General features: G+C 52.7%; 7 protein-coding genes across 7 annotated transcripts; 2 read left to right on the plus strand and 5 right to left on the minus strand.

Annotated features, from left to right (window-relative positions):
- Nucleotides 1-7: 7 nt before the first annotated feature.
- Nucleotides 8-2216, minus strand: CC84DRAFT_1098281 (cystathionine gamma-synthase-like protein; the record flags this gene model as incomplete). Its single annotated transcript, XM_018174760.1, has 8 exons — nucleotides 8-139; nucleotides 230-272; nucleotides 331-514; nucleotides 570-760; nucleotides 808-1143; nucleotides 1194-1949; nucleotides 2001-2095; nucleotides 2148-2216. The coding sequence occupies 8 exons, from the start codon at nucleotides 2214-2216 to the stop codon at nucleotides 8-10; spliced, it is 1806 nt and encodes a 601-aa protein (XP_018033037.1).
- Nucleotides 2217-2622: 406 nt separating this feature from the next.
- On the plus strand, nucleotides 2623-6151 carry CC84DRAFT_1188818 (Nrap protein; the record flags this gene model as incomplete). Its single annotated transcript, XM_018181012.1, has 2 exons — nucleotides 2623-2979; nucleotides 3029-6151. 2 exons carry the CDS (start codon nucleotides 2623-2625, stop codon nucleotides 6149-6151), a joined length of 3480 nt encoding a protein of 1159 aa, XP_018033038.1.
- Nucleotides 6152-6427: 276 nt separating this feature from the next.
- On the minus strand, nucleotides 6428-8046 carry CC84DRAFT_1150678 (uncharacterized protein; the record flags this gene model as incomplete). Its single annotated transcript, XM_018176715.1, has 3 exons — nucleotides 6428-7328; nucleotides 7385-7783; nucleotides 7847-8046. 3 exons carry the CDS (start codon nucleotides 8044-8046, stop codon nucleotides 6428-6430), a joined length of 1500 nt encoding a protein of 499 aa, XP_018033039.1.
- A 1447-nt stretch (nucleotides 8047-9493) lies between these two features.
- Nucleotides 9494-10042, plus strand: CC84DRAFT_909482 (uncharacterized protein). The gene is made up of 2 exons (XM_018187861.1): nucleotides 9494-9652; nucleotides 9699-10042. Exons 1-2 carry the CDS (start codon nucleotides 9574-9576, stop codon nucleotides 9998-10000), a joined length of 381 nt encoding a protein of 126 aa, XP_018033040.1. The 5' UTR covers nucleotides 9494-9573; the 3' UTR covers nucleotides 10001-10042.
- A 25-nt stretch (nucleotides 10043-10067) lies between these two features.
- Nucleotides 10068-12067, minus strand: CC84DRAFT_909479 (cytochrome P450). The gene is made up of 4 exons (XM_018187860.1): nucleotides 11600-12067; nucleotides 11470-11548; nucleotides 10832-11409; nucleotides 10068-10785 (listed from the first exon to the last, which is right to left on the minus strand). Exons 1-4 carry the CDS (start codon nucleotides 11876-11878, stop codon nucleotides 10084-10086), a joined length of 1638 nt encoding a protein of 545 aa, XP_018033041.1. The 5' UTR covers nucleotides 11879-12067; the 3' UTR covers nucleotides 10068-10083.
- Nucleotides 12068-12589: 522 nt separating this feature from the next.
- Nucleotides 12590-15552, minus strand: CC84DRAFT_1207548 (uncharacterized protein). Its single transcript, XM_018182108.1, has 3 exons — nucleotides 15184-15552; nucleotides 13085-15117; nucleotides 12590-13019 (listed from the first exon to the last, which is right to left on the minus strand). The coding sequence occupies exons 1-3, from the start codon at nucleotides 15315-15317 to the stop codon at nucleotides 12724-12726; spliced, it is 2463 nt and encodes an 820-aa protein (XP_018033042.1). The 5' UTR covers nucleotides 15318-15552; the 3' UTR covers nucleotides 12590-12723.
- Nucleotides 15553-17674: 2122 nt separating this feature from the next.
- On the minus strand, nucleotides 17675-18868 carry CC84DRAFT_1166511 (protein-L-isoaspartate O-methyltransferase). The gene is made up of 2 exons (XM_018178976.1): nucleotides 18516-18868; nucleotides 17675-18465 (listed from the first exon to the last, which is right to left on the minus strand). The coding sequence occupies exons 1-2, from the start codon at nucleotides 18615-18617 to the stop codon at nucleotides 17890-17892; spliced, it is 678 nt and encodes a 225-aa protein (XP_018033043.1). The 5' UTR covers nucleotides 18618-18868; the 3' UTR covers nucleotides 17675-17889.
- Nucleotides 18869-18895: the final 27 nt, after the last annotated feature.

Genomic DNA, 18895 nt, shown 5'->3' on the forward strand with positions numbered 1-18895 from the left:
GTCGGTGCTAAGTAGTCGTGTGACTGTCTGTGTCCGTGATGGCTTCGAGAGCCCGCTGGAACGTGCCGACCAATTTGCGTGTGTCCTCGAGACCGACGCTGAAACGGACGAGGTCCGCTTCTACGCCCCATGATGCTGCCTGGATACGTACGTTAGCATCTATTCTGGGGCGTAATGGTAATATCAATCTTTGATGGAAACGGAACGATACTGCGAAGAAGGGACTTACCCAGTCGAGCTCGTGGTAATGCGCCAGAATCACGTAGGGGGAGCTGTTGGGGAGTTAGCATACGGACGAACGAAGTCGGCGAGGTGGATGTTCGGCCGTACCTGAGCGTGAAGTTCGTGCCAAGACTGGGTCCTTTGACGGTATCAAGATTGTCGAAGAACTTGGCTGCGTCCTGCTTGGTGTAGAACGTGGCAGAGAGAAGTCCACCGTAGCCGCCATTGGGGTTACGGCACTTGTCGTAGTTTTGCCTGGTGTCACTGTACTTGGGGTAATACACCTTCTTCACTACAGGAAAGTCAGTTGACAACGATATAGCCGGCTGAGCTGTCGTTGTTCCTACCTCTTGGGTGTGCATTCAATACTTCAGCTATGGCTTCAGCGTTGGAGTTGATGCGCTCGATACGTGACACGAAGTCGCGACTGTTGCGCTCGAGGAAGATGCTGTCCTCCGCCCAATGGTTGTCTACGTAGTCTTCGTCCCAAGTCCGCTTCAGAGCATCGTAGTTCTTGGATTTGGGATTGAGCACCAGTCTAAAATAGTGTCAGAGTTATTATGTTCAACGTTAAGGTATACGTACCCTCCGCCCATAACGTTGCTGTCGCCGCTGAATACTTTAGTGAGACTGCTAACAACTATGTCCGCCAGAGGCAGCACGTTCACATTTAGGAAGTTTCCGATCGTTTCGTCTACGACGACGAAAAAGTCGTACTTGTCGGCGAGGTAGCGAATGCGCTCGAGGTCTGGAGAACGCAACAAAGGGTTTCCGGGAAACTCTGTGAATAGAGCCAAAAATCGTTCACCACCTTCCAGTCGCTTTTCTAGGTCATCTAGATCTTCTGCCGAGCCGTGTCCATAGAATTGGCATCCTGGACCAAACTTTTCGACTATCTTCAGTGTGTCGATGTACGGGAATCTGGAGCGTCCGACGTCAGTTTGCTTCAGGAGGAAAGTGGCAACGCATACCCGTAAACAATGCTCTTCATTGGAGCCTTGGTTGCCATCATATTTCTGTGGGCATTGAATATGGAGCTCATGCCACATGGGTAAAGATAAACATCGTCCTCAGAAAAACCAGGAACATCTCGAATCCTGTCATTGTCCTTTTTCACAGACAAAGCCTTTTCTAGCCCAACGTCCGCAGTCAATGACCCAGCAATGCGTCTCCGGACGGCGAGTTTCGCGTTCTTGGTCTGTGAGATATCGAGATTGCGTCCGAACCTTTGCTCGACGAACTGGGCAGAATCATGGTTCTCGTTTCCGTTCGAGTTGTCACCAGATCCAGTCAGGTCAATGGACGTCTTTTGCCTGTATCTCCGAGGCCCCTTGCACACCTTGGGCACCTCTTGGGTTTCTTTCGAATCTACCAGCAGACCTTCGTCGAACAAACTTTGACAATATTCAGCACGCCGGCTTGAGACGCCGTCTCCCGAATGCTGCCAGAATGTCTTCGCGATCTTGAAGTGAGATTCAGGGAAGAGCACCGCTGAGACTCTAGGCGAAATCACAGAAAATTCTTCCGAGCGCGCTCTTTCTGAACTCGGCACCAGATCTATGATCCAGACTTGCTGAGCCTCCAATTCTGGCGCCTGACGCAGGAAAAAGTCTCGACACCGTCCTGCAATTGCAGAGGTGGGAAAGAGCATTGCTTGGTCATCCGGCTGCCCGTATTTGGCAGCAATCTTCGTAGCAAACGCCTGTATGATTTTGTGCACGAAGAACCTGATTGTATTAGACATTTTACCAGCAATGTCAAGATTAAATGTCACAAACCGTGGATATCCGGTTACCATCTTACTAACGACCCATTCTTCCCCTTCTTCATATCCCACATTCGCCTTCCAGGTCGGCAACGAAACGCTCACAGCCTGTGCATATGGTCAGGAGATGCTGATATGAGGTGATGATTCAGTGACTCACGTGCGGCGTCTGGGGAGGCAACGACTCCCCAACTGCGACGTCGTTCTCGGCGGGCGTGGAGTGGGGCATTTTTGGGCAGTCAGAACGTTAGGAATGTAGGTCAAAATGTGACAACGGCTGTCTATATAGGTTTATTACTGCTCGCTGGCCGGCGATGAGGCAATGTCAGTTTGCTAGACCGAGCCACTAGTGTGGTTCTCCGACGTCGGGCGTCGGTAGTTCCTCCCCAAACTTTTTATTGTGCTATCGATAAGGAAATAATCAAGCCACCCGCGGGCATGCGCCACAACGTCCCTCCGAATTTTTCTGGACGCGCGAAGCTGCGCAAAACATCTCCACCATGGCACCCGCAACGAAGCGCAGGAAATTGGAGCACGAGGAGGACAATAGCGGGAGCGATTCCAGTTCCGCGGAAGACATCGTAAATGGCCCATTCTCGAGCGACGATGATGAGCGCGACGCAAACGACGTTTCGATGGAAGATCCGGAGGATGCCAGCGATGACGCCAGCGCAACCGACGGCTACCTAGAGGAGGAAGATGATGAGGGCGAGGAAGAAGAGGAGGTCATTGAGGCCCGCGCGAGGCAGCAGAAAACCGCAGCGAAAACCAAGGACAGCGACAAGACGAAACTGCGTAAACAGTCCGATGCGCAGCTTCAAGATGGAGCTTACACAGCGGAGACCTTCAAGTCCAATGTTTTCAAGCTTCAGGTCGACGAGCTTCTTGATCAGGTCAAGCTCAAGTACGGCAAGAAAGAAGCTCCGGCTGAGAATGCCATGCGAACGCTGAAGAGTATGATCGAGCAGATTCCAAGCCGGGAACCACAACTTGTATGCTACTAGCATGTTTTCAACTTCAGTAATTGTCTAACAATCATAGCTCGCAGAAGCAGAGAAGAGCCTCAAGTTATCCAACGTGGCGATACCGTTCCCAGACCCACATCCGCCGACCGATGCGAAATACAAGTTCCAATATGAACGACCCGCGAGCATAAACGCCGCTGGCAGCTATCCGCTCAAGACTGCTACACGGGCAGAGGATGGTATGGGAATCGACCTCGTCGTGACTATGCCGAAGGTCATTTTCCAGGAGAAGGACTACCTCAACTACCGATACTTCTACAAGCGCGCATTCTACCTGGCATGTTTGGCAGCCGGCATAAAGAAGTCGAAGGAGCACAAGTTTAAGTTGTCATTCGACTGCTTGAATGGGAACCAGCTCCAGCCTATACTTGTGGTTCAGCCGAACGGCAGCGGTAACAATGACGACTTTTCAAGCTCGAAATGCCGCATCAATATCCTCCTTGCAGCGCCTGAAGGTGTCTTCATAGATGCGAAGCTGCTTCCGAAGGCCAATTGCATACGACCGAAAGGCGACGACACCGAGACCGATCACAAGACTTTCACTCCGACCCCATTTTACAATAGCAGCCTGCGGTCCGATATAACCATCACTCCTTACCTCAAACTACTCCACTCGAGCGCTGCAAATTGTGATGCATTCAAGGATGCATGCGTATTAGGAAGAGTATGGCTGAAGCAGCGAGGATTCGGAAGTTCACTTCGTAAAGGAGGGTTTGGCAACTTCGAGTGGGCAGCTCTCATGGCTTTGCTGTTGCAGTCGAATTCTGGAGCTGGTGCTCCTCCTCTTTCCAGTGGCTACAGTAGCTATCAGCTCTTCAAAGCCACGCTTCAGTTCCTAGCACGGCACGACCTCTCCAAGAAACCCTACTCGATCCAGGCGCGTGACATTACTTTCCCAAAAAATGGACTCGCTCCGGTACTCTTTGACGGCGCACGGGGTTTGAATATACTGTTCAAGATGACGCCCTGGTCTTTTGCGCAGCTACAGTTGGAGGCAAAGATTACGGTCGAGACCTTGGGAGATGCGCTGTTCGACCAGTTTGATTCCACTTTCATTCTGCGCACAGATCTGCAGAAGTATCGCTATGACGCAATTCTGAGCTTGCCCTTGGGTGCACTTGGACTTGACCCGACCCAGGGAGACTATGAAGAGCAACTGGCAGGAAAGTGCCAGAAGATTCATAGTGCTTTGGTCCGGGCACTCAGCGACCGAGTCACGTCTGTGAACCTGTCACTTTGCAGTAAGCAGAGTTGGAAACTCTCATCGAGCAGATCCAATGACGATGTACACGACCATCTTGTAGTCAATATCGCGACCGATCCTGCCAATGCTAACCGGACAGTTGACCATGGACCGTCTGCCGAAAACAAGCAAGAGGCGGCGTCCTTCCGCAAGTTCTGGGGCGAGAAGTCTGAACTCAGACGCTTCCGAGACGGCAGCATTCTCGAGAGCGTGGTTTGGTCGACGAAAGACACGTCAACTTCCGTCCTCGAGCAAATTGTTCTGTACATCCTTGCCAAGCACATCGACGGCCGCATCTCCGAAGACGCAACCTTCACGTATGATTCCTTCGCTCACTTAATTTCGTTCGGTCGTCTACAAGGGAAGTCAGGTGTTTCGGCATTCACGCCCATTATGACGGCGTTTTCGCAGGTGGAAAAGGACATCCGCGAACTGGAAGAACTCCCACTTTCTGTCCGCCATATACGGGCCGCTGATGCTCAGCTACGCTACTGTTCTGTTGATGTTCAGCAAGTCACGCCGGCCTCTATCGTATTGCAGTTCGAAGCATCCGCGCGATGGCCCGACGACCTGTGCGCCATTCAAAGAACGAAGATTGCTTTCCTGTTGAAGCTTTCTGAATTGTTATCCACGAGCCACAAAAATTACAAGACTCAGGTGGGGCTGGAGAATCCATCACAGCCCTCACAGAACCAGGCATTTCTCGATATCACTCTTGGGTCCGGGAAAGCAGGAGCCCCAGACTTCACATTCCGTCTCCGTGTTCATCACGACCGCGAAGCTACTTTGCTTGAACGACAGCTAAAGGACAAGACACTCGACGCACAATCGCGTGAGTCAGCTGCAGTAGCGCTTGCACTCTACAACCGGGACTTCCTTCGTGTCTTGTCACACACGCAAATGTTACAGAATCTGTGCACACGGCACACAGCACTTTCTCCAGCCATACGACTAACGAAGCGGTGGTTCGACTCGCACCTTCTGTCACCGCACATCGCGCCTGAACTCGTAGAGCTTCTAGTAGTTCGGACGTTTCTGCAACACCATCCCTGGCCCGTACCGTCATGCGCCACCACCGGCTTCCTACGCACGCTCGCTTGGATCAGCCGCTGGGACTGGCGTCACAGCCCCTTAATCGTCGACTTCTCTTCCACCGCTTCAGATGTTCCTGCCGAGTCAGGTACTTCAGGTAGCGGTCGCATGAAGGCAGATGATCTTGAGAAGATTCAAACCCGTTTTGAAGCGTGGCGTCGTATCGACCCAGCCATGAATCGTGTTGTGCTCTTTGCGGCCACGAACCAGGACACGGATGGGAATACGTGGACGGACAGAGGTCGACCTGAGAAGGTGGTTGCTACGCGAATGACGGGGTTGGCCAAAGCTGCTACGGCTGCCGTTCGAGCTTCCGGAGATGCATCTGCCGTTGACGTTAAAACTGACTCGCAGATTACACCAGAATCACTCTTCATGCCTCAGCTTCAAGACTTCGACTTCGTCATTCACATCGTCTCAAAGTACACCCAAGCCCGCAAAAAGAAGCGCACTGAAGAGCCAAAGTTCAAGAACATCGAGATGCAGCAGTCGACTTCTCTAAATAAGCCCGCGCCGCTTCCGCAGTTGTTCGCCGAGGACATCCAGAGCATCTACGGGGATGCCATACTGTGGTTCTGGGACAATGAAAGTATGACAAGCATAGGGGGACTATGGAATCCGACCATAGCTGCTCAGCGCACGTTCAAGGTCAAGCCGGGGTGGAATAGTGTACCTGTTAAAGGCAAGGAGACAAAAGAAAAGGAGGGCAAGGGTGTGGACATTGTGGCGAACAAGGAGGCTGTGTATAATGAGATAAAGAGACTAGGTGGGCAGTTGATTAGTAAGATTGAGGTTAATAGGTGAATGGCTGCGGGTTAGCCGAGAGCATTCGGTAGGAAGGAGTGGACAGAGGCTGCAATCCTGGCCGATCCACGACCGATGTAAAAGCTTATCGTAAGCCCTTTGGATACCCACATTTCGCTTCGAGTATTCGATGGTCTGCCGCAACATCTTGTAGACACACTCGCCTGTAGTGAACGAGGACTCGGTACTTTTTAGTTCGAAAGACTGAGTCAAAATTTCATACAATAGTAACATGTACATGCATCTTGCAACTGGCCAAGAAACCCGCTATACTCTCTACCTGCCAACGACCTTGAGCTCCAACCACCTGGCGGGAGGATATATGACAGCCGCCCAAGCAAAAGCAATGGGCAACCCGATATCCGCACCCTGACCAATGAGCCCACCAAGCGGTCCAGTATACCACGTCTGATACATGCCCAAGATGGCGCCGACCCAGCCCACAACGAATGTGAACAGCGCCGCATACCCATGCGGGAGTAAATCTTTCCTGTTCCAGATCTCCCAGTCGAATTGCCCCTTCCTAAACAAAAACTCATCCTGCACCGTCATCGTAATCCAAATAATCGTCCAGTACCCGATCAGGCTGAGCCAGTTGATGAAGATGTCAAACAGCCTATCGCGCCCCGCAATCGCAATGATGGTGAACACGATGCACGAGAACGTGCTCCAGATGACGCGGGGTACCTTTGCGAAGGGTGCCCCCAGCTGCTGCCAGTTGAGCGCCGCCGCGTAGGTCCCCGGAATGCAGTTGGCCGCGATGCACAACGCGAGCACGACACAGCAGAACTTGCCGAAGCCGCCAAGGGGGCCGTAAGACTCTACGACCAGCGCGCCAATGCCCTGGCTGTCAAAGGCAGCTTCCCAGGATGCGTTCTTGAGGAGGCCGGAGCCGAGGCCGATGCCTAGGAACTCGATGAGCAGCTTGCCAAGGACGATGCCGCCAGTGGTTGTTGCGAAGACGAGGTATTTGTTGGTGGATTTGGGGTAGTATGTGACGTAGTCCGCGGCGGCGGAGGACCAGCTGAGGGGGCCCGAGGCCGTGAGGAAAAAGTAAGAAATGCGATTGCCAGCGAGGGTGGCGCCAGAGCCTTTGGAAGGGGTTGTGGTGTCGAAATGAGGGCCCGCGACGCCGATTAAGACGAATAGGACGAGGACGGTGGGCGCCCATACGAAGCTTACGAGTGTCAGCACAGATAAATTCACGCGGTATCACAGGACCCAAGGACTTACGCCTCAAACTTGTGGAACCACTTGATCCCGAAGGTGGCGAACACCCAGGTGATGACGGCGACAATGACGATGCCCACAATCACGGACATACCCTCCCCGTTCACAGCTGACAGCAGGAGCCCTCCAACCAGGCAATCAATCAGCCCATAGCCCAGCTCAATAACCAAGTTGAGGATCACGCAGAGCTTGGACGGCCACCACCCCATGGTGTACTTTGCGACATTGAGCGTGCGAAGCCCCGATCTGGGTCCAAAAGTCGAGATGTATCCTGTGCAGACGGAGCCAAAGATCGTGCCGAACATGCAGATGAGGATCGACTCGGTCAGGCTGAGGTGGTATGTAACAGGTCCAAGCACACCCATAGTCATCTGATTCGCGGTGCAGTTCATCGAAAACCAGCTATCATTCTTGTCAGCATGCTACTCCGCGCCGAAGTCATTTTGTGAAGAAAGGATGACTTACATGATGAACATATTCAGGTAGTCCTTCGTGCTGAGGACGCGCTCACGCAGCTCTTCTGGGATCCTATCGATGCCGCGTGCTTCGATACCAGCAATGGCGTCGAGTTTGTTAGCCCACTGCTCGAGCTTGTTGACTGGCTCAGAGATGCCCATCTGCACGACCTCGGTCACGGCATCGTCATACGACAGGCCCTTCTCCATGTCGGTGATGTCCTCGTGGGACTTCTCGGTGGCCATGGCGGAGGCGGTGCTTGCCTGGGACGCCGATGGCGTGTTCGAATAATAGATATAGAGGCGCTGTGAATGCAGTCGGCGAAGCGCAGATGTATTATACGATATACCAGCGTGACGGTGCCCTGTTCGCCGTGGAAGAGAGCGGTGTTCAGATGATTGTATCCACCACTCTTGTCCGTGCCTTCGCTCAAACTCGCATGAAGGATTTCTCTCGACTTATAGCCTTCTACATAGCGTAGCAACCCTATACTTTCCCCTCTCGCCCAGCCGCAGCCCAGCTGCAGCCTCGACCACGCCCTAAGCCCCAGGTTTCCTATCCGTCCCTATCACGACCCACTCGTTCCATCTTCGGTATCTGCACCTATCTCTCATAATATGGGGTTACAAGGGAGATCCTGTCCCCTATAGATAATGGTGGAGGCTAGCGTGTGACCGTTGCGCGGTTTCGGGGTGTTCGTTCCAATTGGGTCGTGGCGGTTGTCAGGTAGGTGTGCCGATGCGGGACCAGCACGTGGCATCCCACTCTTGCCCCCATCAAGGCTCCAAGAGTGGGAGTACAGAACATCACTAGCGAAAGAACATGTGCACGATCACTGTGCAGATGCCTGTGGGTAAATTCCGTGCTTCAACAGGAACATGCCGCATCTAAGAATGGTTTGATCGAATTTGCCTGACATCTAATACTGTGGTGATTTGTCTCGTTGCTGCGTCCTAACGCACCTTACGGTACAACTCACCTGTTCGTTTGTCCTGCCTGAAAAACCAACACATCGAAATGCGCAATACATACGCGTCCTCAAACACGCGCTCTCGCCCGAAGTTTCTTGAGCAAGCGTGGAAAAGAGAGGGATGAGACGGGCAGGATTACCCTCCCACTTCTGCAGATCTGCCCTACCATCTTCCTCCACTGCTCCTGCGCTAACGAGCTGACGAGAAACTACCTCGATCGGGTGCCTTGTACTCATTGCGAAGCTATGGATGGTTGCACTGTGAGTGGGTGACTGCGAGCGACTCAACTTGCCATTTGTTAAACTGGAGGATTTGGCATGCACGAAAGCACACTTACGGTTCCCGAATGATCAGCACATGCTATTACGCAAAGCATTGGGGCGCAAACTTTAACGCAAATATGTCACCGCATAAAAAGTATTCGGTAAGTCTTCACTCAGACAGGGAATGAAAACATTTGATCAGCTCGATTCGCTAGTCTACGACATGAATTATGTTTGAGACATATGGATGGCTCAATTTACTTATGTGTGTGTGTGCTTCATCGGAAGCATTTGAGCCCTCGCGTGTGCGAAAGTGGTAGTACTCGTGCAGTTTGACTCACGAGCCAACTGTTATTCTCTACAACTCTAGATTACGGGTTCCAGTACTGTGCGGTGCCTTACAGGAAGGATTATGCAGAAGAGCTGTACTTCGACTCTAGTCTTAGCACTGACAGCTCATGCTACCAAAGAGAGATCTCAAAGCAGGCAGTCGCGGTCCATTATGTATCTTGCTCTTGGAAGGAATCCACTTTGCATCACGACCAAGAAACTAACAGAACGCAGTGGCATGTCCATGCATAGTAAGTTTGTCGTTCCCCGAATTCCCACAGCAACTAACTTCTACAGCGACAATCCAAAGCTGCGGCGAATCATCCGTGATCACGTATACGCGAAGTACCTCCTTTACCGCCCTAATCCTCTGTTGTTCCCGTAGCTTAAGAGCGCCTCATCATGGACCACGTCAATCACAATGGTACCGTTGCAGGCCCATACGCGTTGACGTATTCGAACTACCAAAGAATCTCGGGCGGAATACATGTCGGAACACGACGAGTTCCGGGTACAGAACAGTTGGCTATTCTTGTTCGCATCTGGATCGCTCTTGCGCCAAAACACGAGGCGCAGATCACCACCGACGCATTAATTAGATTTGCCTCAGGTATATCAACTACATCCAAATCTCTGGTTCTACAAGAGTAAGCACTAACTGCCATTAACTCACGTTGCAAGCCTAATTTTTATATCTCGGCGTAAGTTTTACATCCAGCGCACCAACACTCAGCGTGAACGCGTCCCTTGATTTCTTAACGACCGCTTCGCCCATATCTCCTGCGAAGTCCATCTCGAAGGACCTCAGCAAATTCGCCATCACAACCCTCATCTCCATCATCGCTAGCTTTTGACCCACACAATTATATACACCTGCTGAGAAAGGAATAAACGCGCGCTTGTCCTTGATGTACTCAGGCGCTTCGTCGGTCCAGCGCTCGGGCATGAACTTCAGAGGGTCGGGGAAAGAGCGTTCGTCGCGTTGGAGAGTATGGATCGGCATCCAGACGGTTGTTTCGCCGGGAATGTAAGTGCCGTCAGGTAGCGTGATACCTGATGGAGGTGTTTCTCGTTGAAGGCCTGAGGGCACCGCTGGATGGAGGCGGAGAGATTCGTTGATGGCGCCGTCGAGATGCGGGCAGTTGGCAACGTCTTCGGCATCCAGGAAGGACTTGTTGGGTGCGAGCTCGTCAGTGATCTTGCGGAGTTTGGCCTGTGCATCTTTGTGCATGCAGAGTTCCCAGACGAGCCATGTTAGCGTGGCATGCGTGGTATCTGAACCTGCAACAATCATCAGACGCGAGTCCGCGTTCAATTGCAATGGTATCTCTTCTTTGGTGTCATCGATCAGGTGGCTGAAGACATCGGGCTCTGCCGGGGTGATCTGCAACGTATCAGCGCTGTCGTATCTCCAAGGATAATGAACCAACCTTCTTGCGCTCGACGAGAACATCCTGCACTAGGCTCATGAACGTGAGCAGGTCTTTCGCTCCCACGCTCGTTCGCAGCATCATGCCAACAACCCACGGAATGTGTCCGAAAGTGCTCATGTTAGCCATACTCTTGTGTACCAGCTCAATCATCTCGTCCTCCTCCCCTTTCTCTAGCATGCCGAAACCTCGGTTGTAGCCGATGTCTCCCATCACATCAAAGGCAAAGAAGCCAATCCAGCTCGATATGCGGACAGACTGCTCCTTGGCATGCTCCTTCAGTTTCTCGAGGAGAAGACGTGTGTGTCGATTGATGCGAGGCTCGTATTCCCGGAGTGACTTAGCACTAAAGGCGCGGTCCCAGGCCTTGCGCCGCTCTCTGTGGTCTTGATGATCGCGCGTAGTCTGGAGCGAAGCACCTTCAACATGGTAAGCACCACTATACCACACGCCTTTTCTACATTTGGACATGGGTCCATAGATGAGGGGGATAGCGTCGGCGCTTGCAACGCTGAGCTCGCGCGGACCTGTGCGCACGATGTCGGTCTTGTACTTCTTATGGAACCCCTCAATAATCTCTGCAATTTGTAATATCAGAGAGCATGACCTAAATCAAATGTGCAAGACGAAACACTTACTGTATAACTGATAATCACCATGTATAACACGGCTTATGGTGTCAAACTTCGTGATCCGAGCGGCAAAAGGTCCAGGAAACTAGTGCAGTGAGTAAGTATCCTCGTAGGTGGTTACAAGAAGAACTTGTACCTTTCGCAAGCGGTGGAAATATGCACGATAGATGATGACGCTCGTCGCCAATGTCGCCAGGTACACTGCTGCCGCTGTTGCTACAACCTGGAAGGCCTGGAAGAGAGTGAACACACGAGGGTCGGCCACATATTCGAAAGCTACTAGTGCGCCAAAGAGTAGAGATCCGCCTGGTACTAAAAGGTGAACGTGGTGGTCCCATTCTCCGCTGTTGAAGATGAAGTGTGTGAACAGGCCCAGCGCGGCGGCTACTGTTCTACTACGCAGTAGGTCCGCCATCGTTCAGTAGAATCCAATTCTTGTTGACAATGTCAGGGCTGAACAAAGGGAAGGCAAAACTTGAAGACGTCTCGTGCTACGCCGAACTGACAAGAGTTCGTTGCTCTCAAGGTGGAGAGGCTGCTTCCGTGAGACTCCGTAAAACTGACAGAGCATGTACCGGTATGTAAGGGCTTATGGACTTGCCTCGCAACTTACGTTCAGGAGCTAAATGAGTGGCCGAGTGGCCGGTTCGGACCACGCGCTACTCTGATTGGTTAGCGGTGCGGGGTCCGCCCTTAAGTCGCGTCGCACAGCCATCTGACCTTTCTTCGTCCATTGCCCTAGTCTGTATGAAAGCTCGTGTTGAGCCGAGCTCCAACTGGAGCCGAAGCCGAGCAGAAACTACAGTCAGCTCAAATGTGCAAGCAAATTGCCATTGCCACTTCAAGTAAGATTAAGCGAACCAGAATGCATGGATATTTTGGCGCGAATGCATGGGATTGCACAGGCTGACCGCAATGAGTAAATGAGCATTCTTGGTCTTCGTGTCTATCCCCTATACGTAGAGAAGGATTTCCCGGTGGCCTGAGTGGAGAGCTGTGGAGCAAGAGTACTAGTGAAACATTTGTTGTGGCATTGAGTGCTAGCCGCAGAAATTTTCTCAAGATGAGATGCTGACGTCGAGAGGAATGACTCGGCAAATCACCACTATAGAGGCCGAAAAAGAGCCGTTGCGACTTTGTATTCGTGTACGAGGCGAGGCTGCTCCAGATTCCCTATTTTATCCTACAATTCCCGTAGCCGTACTCCACGCTAATTAAGAGGTCAACGAATCTTATCCAAATGTCCATCTAGGTACAAGTCTACATCAAACCAAAACCAGGATTTGTACCCTTTAGCGCCCTATGTCTATCTTCATACACGCAAGCCAAATGCTGAAGAACCACTGACATACGCGGCGTTACGCCCCATACCCAGACGTCGTTCAGCATCGTAGACCGGAAGTGCGCTACCGCGCTTGCAAGAGAGTCCCCATTGTACTCGCAGTCGGTTTCGGCAAGCAGATGCTTGTAGCCACCGAGAAGCTCATTTTCGTCAGCATCCGGCGGAGAGCTAGGAGAAGTCTCCACGGTATGTATCCATTTCGTTACGAGAAGGACTGAGGAACTTGGTCAGCATTCTACGAGAACGTGTGTAATAGGGCGTGATTCTTGCGCCACTTACTTCCGACCCAATCCGTGACGGCATGTTCCAAGCTCCAGCTCAACGCCGCCGTCTTCCGCAAGAGACTGTGACCCAACTTCACCAACACGTGATGTCTGTCGTACGATTTCTTCATGAACCCGGTCAAAGCCTCGCTCCGCTGCAGTGGTGCCTCTGCAAACGAATAAGCAGCCGCAGCTATCTCATCAGGATTATCATTGATTAGCATGAGTCTGTTGAAGGCACTCATGTCAAGGAAAAGGCGCACATGTGCCATGTGAACTACGCCCTGGCAGTTGAACATCAGGGGGCCCTCAGCTTCGGTCCAGGGTGTGCTAGTATCTTTACGCTGGCGCGCGGCCGCAAGAATATCTTCGCAAGCGGACAGGGTCGCTATGGTCGGATCCAGTAGCGTCTTGTGCAGGTGCGCAGGGCTCAGCTCAATGACCTGGCGGATACCTTCTATGTGGATATTCATGCCGTGCATCAAGAGAAGCATCGTCAGGACCGATACCTCAGGTGGTCCGCCCGTAACATGGTCCTTATCGAGCAATATGCGACTCAGAGTACTTCGCACTGTGGAGCGTGACCGAGATGTGGCCGGGCCAAGCTGCCGCAGGTGCAGCCACTCTTGCGCCGACGTAGCATTCCAGAAGCGCTCCTCTTCCAGGTCCTCGAATTCTAGATCGTCCGTATGTGAGAACCCAGATATGACGCCGAATGTCGTCGATATCAAGTTCGAAACAACATACATCCCGAAGAGTAGGCGCTTGCTGCTCTCGCGATAGACCCATTCATCCCAGTCCAGACCTCCAGCGTTCGACCGCTTTAGTAGCGCTTTCCTAAGACGATAGTCGATGGTGAATATGCCGAGATTTTCTACAGTACGTAGCACAACCGATGTCATGCCGCTGAACATTCCTGATAGCGAGAGGAGCACCCGCGTCTGCATGACCCACAGCGGGCCCGGCTCGGGATTGCCGTTCACGATCGGGAGACCATTATGGAGTGCGTGCGAGCTCATAGTGCCCGCCAAGACGAAGAGGTTCTTCGCCTTTTCCCTGCGAAGGCGGTACTGCGCGCCTATGCTGCACATGGCCGTTATCAGGGGGCTGGGGACTTGGTACGGGTCGAATGAGTGCAAATGAATAATGGGGAAATGGCGGTGGAAGCCTTCTAGGTAGCCAGAAAAGAATTGCTGCAGATCCATTAAGGTAGGTAAGAGGGTCTCTGGAAGGCCTAGGCCTGTTACTCGCATCCGGATGTCGTCGCATATTCGCCGATGGATCTCTTCGGTGAACTGAAGATTGTACAGATTTCGTAGATTTGCACAAGGCTCAGAGTGAACTCGTACTCTTTCATGGGATGATTGAGTATTCATGTCTGTGCGGTTGTTCTGCTCGGTTTCCATATCGAACAATGCCAAGTATTCGGCGGACAAATCAGTCTGTTCTAGATCTTCCCAGGTCGGCGACCCGTGTGGAAGTGACGAAGGGGCAAAATGAGGATCTTCCAGATTTGGATCGATGGCGTTGTACTGAACTCCGAGCTGTGAAATTGGTGTTTCCACTACGTGCATGTCTGAGTTTCCGCGTGTGCCAACGATGAGCGGATCAATTTCGATTCGCTGCCGTTTAGTCGGCGGCTCCTGATAGAAGTTCGTCTCAACATGTAACGGGAACGCCGCACGAGGACCTGGCACTGGAGCTTGATGAAAATCCAAATTCATGGGAGGGAAGTCAAAGTTGATTGATTCGTCGCCTGGAGGCAATGGTCTCCCGCCATCGCTAGATGATGAACCGGAAGACGATCTGAAAGGCGCTGAAGGGACATATGAGAGTTCTGGATCAGCGTTGTGCATGTCGACAACAGGCGTGTAAGTTGCGTCGCGATTCAATGTGTACTCATCCGGCGGTGTCAAAGGAGGGAGCGGGTGAGGTGTTCGTGGTGATTCAGAACCTTCCGAAAGTCGGCTTCCCGAGCCAAACTCTTCCGGGTGCGCTTTCCTGTATTGCTCGGCATGGAGCGTTCGCTCATGCCGCTTGACGAGGTCTCTAGGAGTGGATTAGTATGCGATTGCTCAGATTGCGCGCCCAGGTAATTGATCGCGAGACACGCACTTTCTCGCATATTTACGATCGCAATAGGCGCAGGAGAATGGTTTCTCCTGTGTATGTACTCTCTCGTGCCGGGCGCAATGCTCACTGCGCTTGAAAACTCGAGCGCAATGTCGACAGGTGTAGGTCCTCTTCATTTCGGCACCTTTCCCTTACGTTATTACCGCCTATGGAGTGAGTAGCGCGAGCTAATGTGTCGCCAGCCGAGGTCAGTGTGGATTTTGGCACGGGCGCAGTCTTCCGGCAAGGTGAGGGTAAGCAGTGTATGATGCAAAGTGTTGAGGCTCCTCACTGAGGGACGGATGACAACAGTTACTGCGCGAGTAGCCGCGCCCAGCTTGGCCGGAACGACAAGGATCTGCTATGATGCGCGAACCTCGAGCCAAATTATGGAGCGATGTTTGCGGGGGAGCCAATCAGCCTTCGAGTCATGAGTGCGGGTGAATAGCTCCGGCGTTTGGGGGAGCAACTGCCGAGGAGTGGAGAGACGTGCAGGCCTTGTTCCGCCACCCAACGGAGGGTTCAACCCAAGCATTAAAGAGGCCCGGCACGATGAACTGCGATTGTAACGGCCATACGACGTCCACAGTGGGATGTCTCTCATTGCGAAGGAGCCGCCGTTTCGCCTTGATCACATGGGAGGTCACTCTTTGGGGCCTAGCCACTAGGTACCCCCGAAGCGCCACTAGGTGACTCCGGAGCTACGCTCCGATCATGTGGTTTCCTCATTTTGAAGGTCCTTTGGCTGCCGACGACATGCAATTATACAGCTATTGAGAACAAAATCTAATTCACACAATGGCAGGATGAAGACAACTCAGCATTTTGACACGATGCTGTGATTACCTTGACCGGACACGCAAGCACACCACGGATGTCGGCTGATCAAGTTCGCGACAACCTCTCCCGCTCATACTCGGCCCGTTTTTTCCAATTGCTTATGCACCTGCTTCCGGATGCAGCTTTTGCGTTTTCATACGCGTGTAGCTATTGACGGCAGCAAAAAAGCACAGAACAGCTCACATCAACGAGACAAGTACAATGAGGCTACTCCGCCAAGCATGTATACGAGGTTGACGGTCACGTACAGGTTGGCGGTGACTCTGTGTACCAACGCCTGTATTCCTGAGCATTATAGAAGACACCGAGAATGTATTGTCAACGATGCCAGCGCTTTCAAGACGACATCAGATTCTGGATAAAACATATACCACCTGGCTCACGGACATCCTAAATCGGGAGGGAAAGACTCCGCAAATGCAAGCCCGCAGAAGGCGCCAAGCCCGAACACCTACTGGCCGTTCCATGAAGCAGTCCTCTTTCACAATCTAGACGAACTACGCGCGGCCTACAATACCCCGTGCCCTCTATGTCGCTGCGTGTTCAAATGTATCGATTGGGGCGACAGGGCTTCGCTTAAGACTAAGGCCGTCCGAACCTTACTCAAGCTCGAAAAGACCAAGGTAAAGCCCGCCCTGATGGCCATACTTGACACTCCCATGTCAATCAAGTCCGTTCGCACGGCGGTCAGAAATCCGATTAATAGCACGAGGAAGCTGAACCACCTGGAGGGCTTGAAAGATCAGGGTCCACTTATTGAAACGTCATAGGAATGTGCAAGGCTGGAGGATGTTTTTACAGAGTCAGCGGCGAGTTTTTGTAATGGCTAGGTTCTGGCTCAAAAAAAAAAAAAAAGTTTAACGGGTCATCCGAACTGTGCGAGGGACAATGTGGGGTGGCTGCCTATGCGTGTTATCGATGTTGGTGATGGGGATGGGAAGACTGAAGACTCCGCCTCGACTGCTGGAGACGGCGGACCTGCCATCTTCCAACTATGGCTCACTCAATCCCTCGTCTTCGTGGCTCTCTCGCACTGCTAGGGTTCAAGACAAATCAGCAGCACAACCAAATCTACACTCGCGGACCGAAAACGCGGCATCGCTTTCCGTGACCTCTCCAAGACCTTCCAAGATGTCGTGATCACCAGGCACAAGATCGGCCTACATTGTCTATGGATCGATATTCTATGCAGCATCCAAGACTCCTTAGACGACTGGACAAGAGAGCGTGCAAATGTGCATCATATACGGGCGCGTATTGTCTACGATCACGGCTGCCCACGCCAGTGGCGGCGACGAAGGCTATTTCGTGAAAAGATAGGGCCTTGCGCAGCTGCCACTAGTAATGCGGTTCAGCTCACCGGATAAGTCGGAGGTTTGGGAGCGTGGGGTCTTGTCTGAACTGCTGTTCGTATGGCAGGAAAAAGGGCGTGGCAGCGATGCTGATGGCGGTGGCGGTGGTGTTGTGGGTGTATGTTAAAAAGGGGCAATGTGGTGTCGAGGACTGTGCCAGGGAACGCAGGGAAGCATGAACATGAGGGGATGTCATGGCGGACGGGACTTACAGGGAGGACTGTGGATCTGAAATGACGGCGAGGGTGGTTCAGCGCAGGTCTTCGCTGTTGCACGAGATCACTCCGCAAGATGATGCGACCAATAGGTGATGTTCTTCATGTTCACTGCTATTTCTTTGGAGGTTACTGCAGCTGTGGCCTACTGCCTTCGTTCTACCACATCGTGTTTCTCGACATACCTAGCAGGCTACGTTCCAATATATGGCGCAGCCTTGCATGGCGCCCTGAAAACTCGCCCAGTGTCTCAATATATTCCTTCAAATATCATAGCTTCGTTCCGGCCGACGTCCGCGACATCAAGCTGATGGCGCATCAGTCAGCGGTACATACCGCACGCCATACAACTTCTCCTTCTCAATGCTCCCATCCTCTTTCTTGTCCACGACATAGATATGCTGCACATTGCCCTCCTCGACTGGAACGAACATCCGTCCCGGAGCCTTCAGCTGTTCGCTCAGCTCTTCGTGGTGCTCGGCCGCAGCAGCTCCCACGTGGATGGCGTCGTACGGGGCAGCCTCAGCCCAGCCTTTCCTCCCGTCACCCTTTACAAACTCGACTTGACCTGAGTCTAGCATCGCCCGACCAGCTTCTGACTTTGCCATGTTCTGCGCCGCCAAATCGACGAGCGGCTGAATGTGGTCAATGCCAACGACGGTGCCCGACGGCCCGACGAGATTCGCGAAGACGGCAGTCAGATAGCCGCTGCCGGAGCCGATGTCGAGCACGCGGGCACCAGGGTGCAGGTGTGGGAGGAGAGACTCGCAGGCCGAGGCGTGCATGTGCGGGGCGGAGATGGTGGCGTGGTGGCCGATGGGCTGAGGCGAGTCCTCGTAGGCGTCACGGTGAGAAGGCGCGTAGTGGGCGCGGTCGACCTGTGCAAGCTTAGTTTGTTGTAAGAGGAACTGTGTGGAAGGATGACGACCTTCATCATAGCTTCCTTGACGCGCTCCGACCTGATGAGGCCGTTGCGTGACAGATTGGTGATCAGACTTTCATTGGACGTGCCGGAGCTTCGCCACGCCATCCCAAAGTTGCGGGTGTGTGCCCCGCGGAGGAAGTTTCTGAAGAAAGGCAGCTTGATCCGGCTGGAGGTCACCGATGTGACGCTTGGGAAATGGATGTACGAGGCAGGAGCGCTTGAAGTCGTAGATTGAACGCTATCAAGCAGACAGTCCTAGACCGGTAGAACGCGCGCAAGCAAGGACGGTGTATGAGGCAAGAATTGCTGCAATGGAGGAGCGGAGAAGTGAGCGTCATGACAACAAAGAAGTCACCCCACCGTGTGATAGAGAAGCTGGAATC

The sequence above is a fragment of the Paraphaeosphaeria sporulosa genome (genome assembly GCF_001642045.1).
Source record: "Paraphaeosphaeria sporulosa strain AP3s5-JAC2a unplaced genomic scaffold CC84scaffold_8, whole genome shotgun sequence".
NCBI lineage: Eukaryota > Fungi > Ascomycota > Dothideomycetes > Pleosporales > Didymosphaeriaceae > Paraphaeosphaeria > Paraphaeosphaeria sporulosa.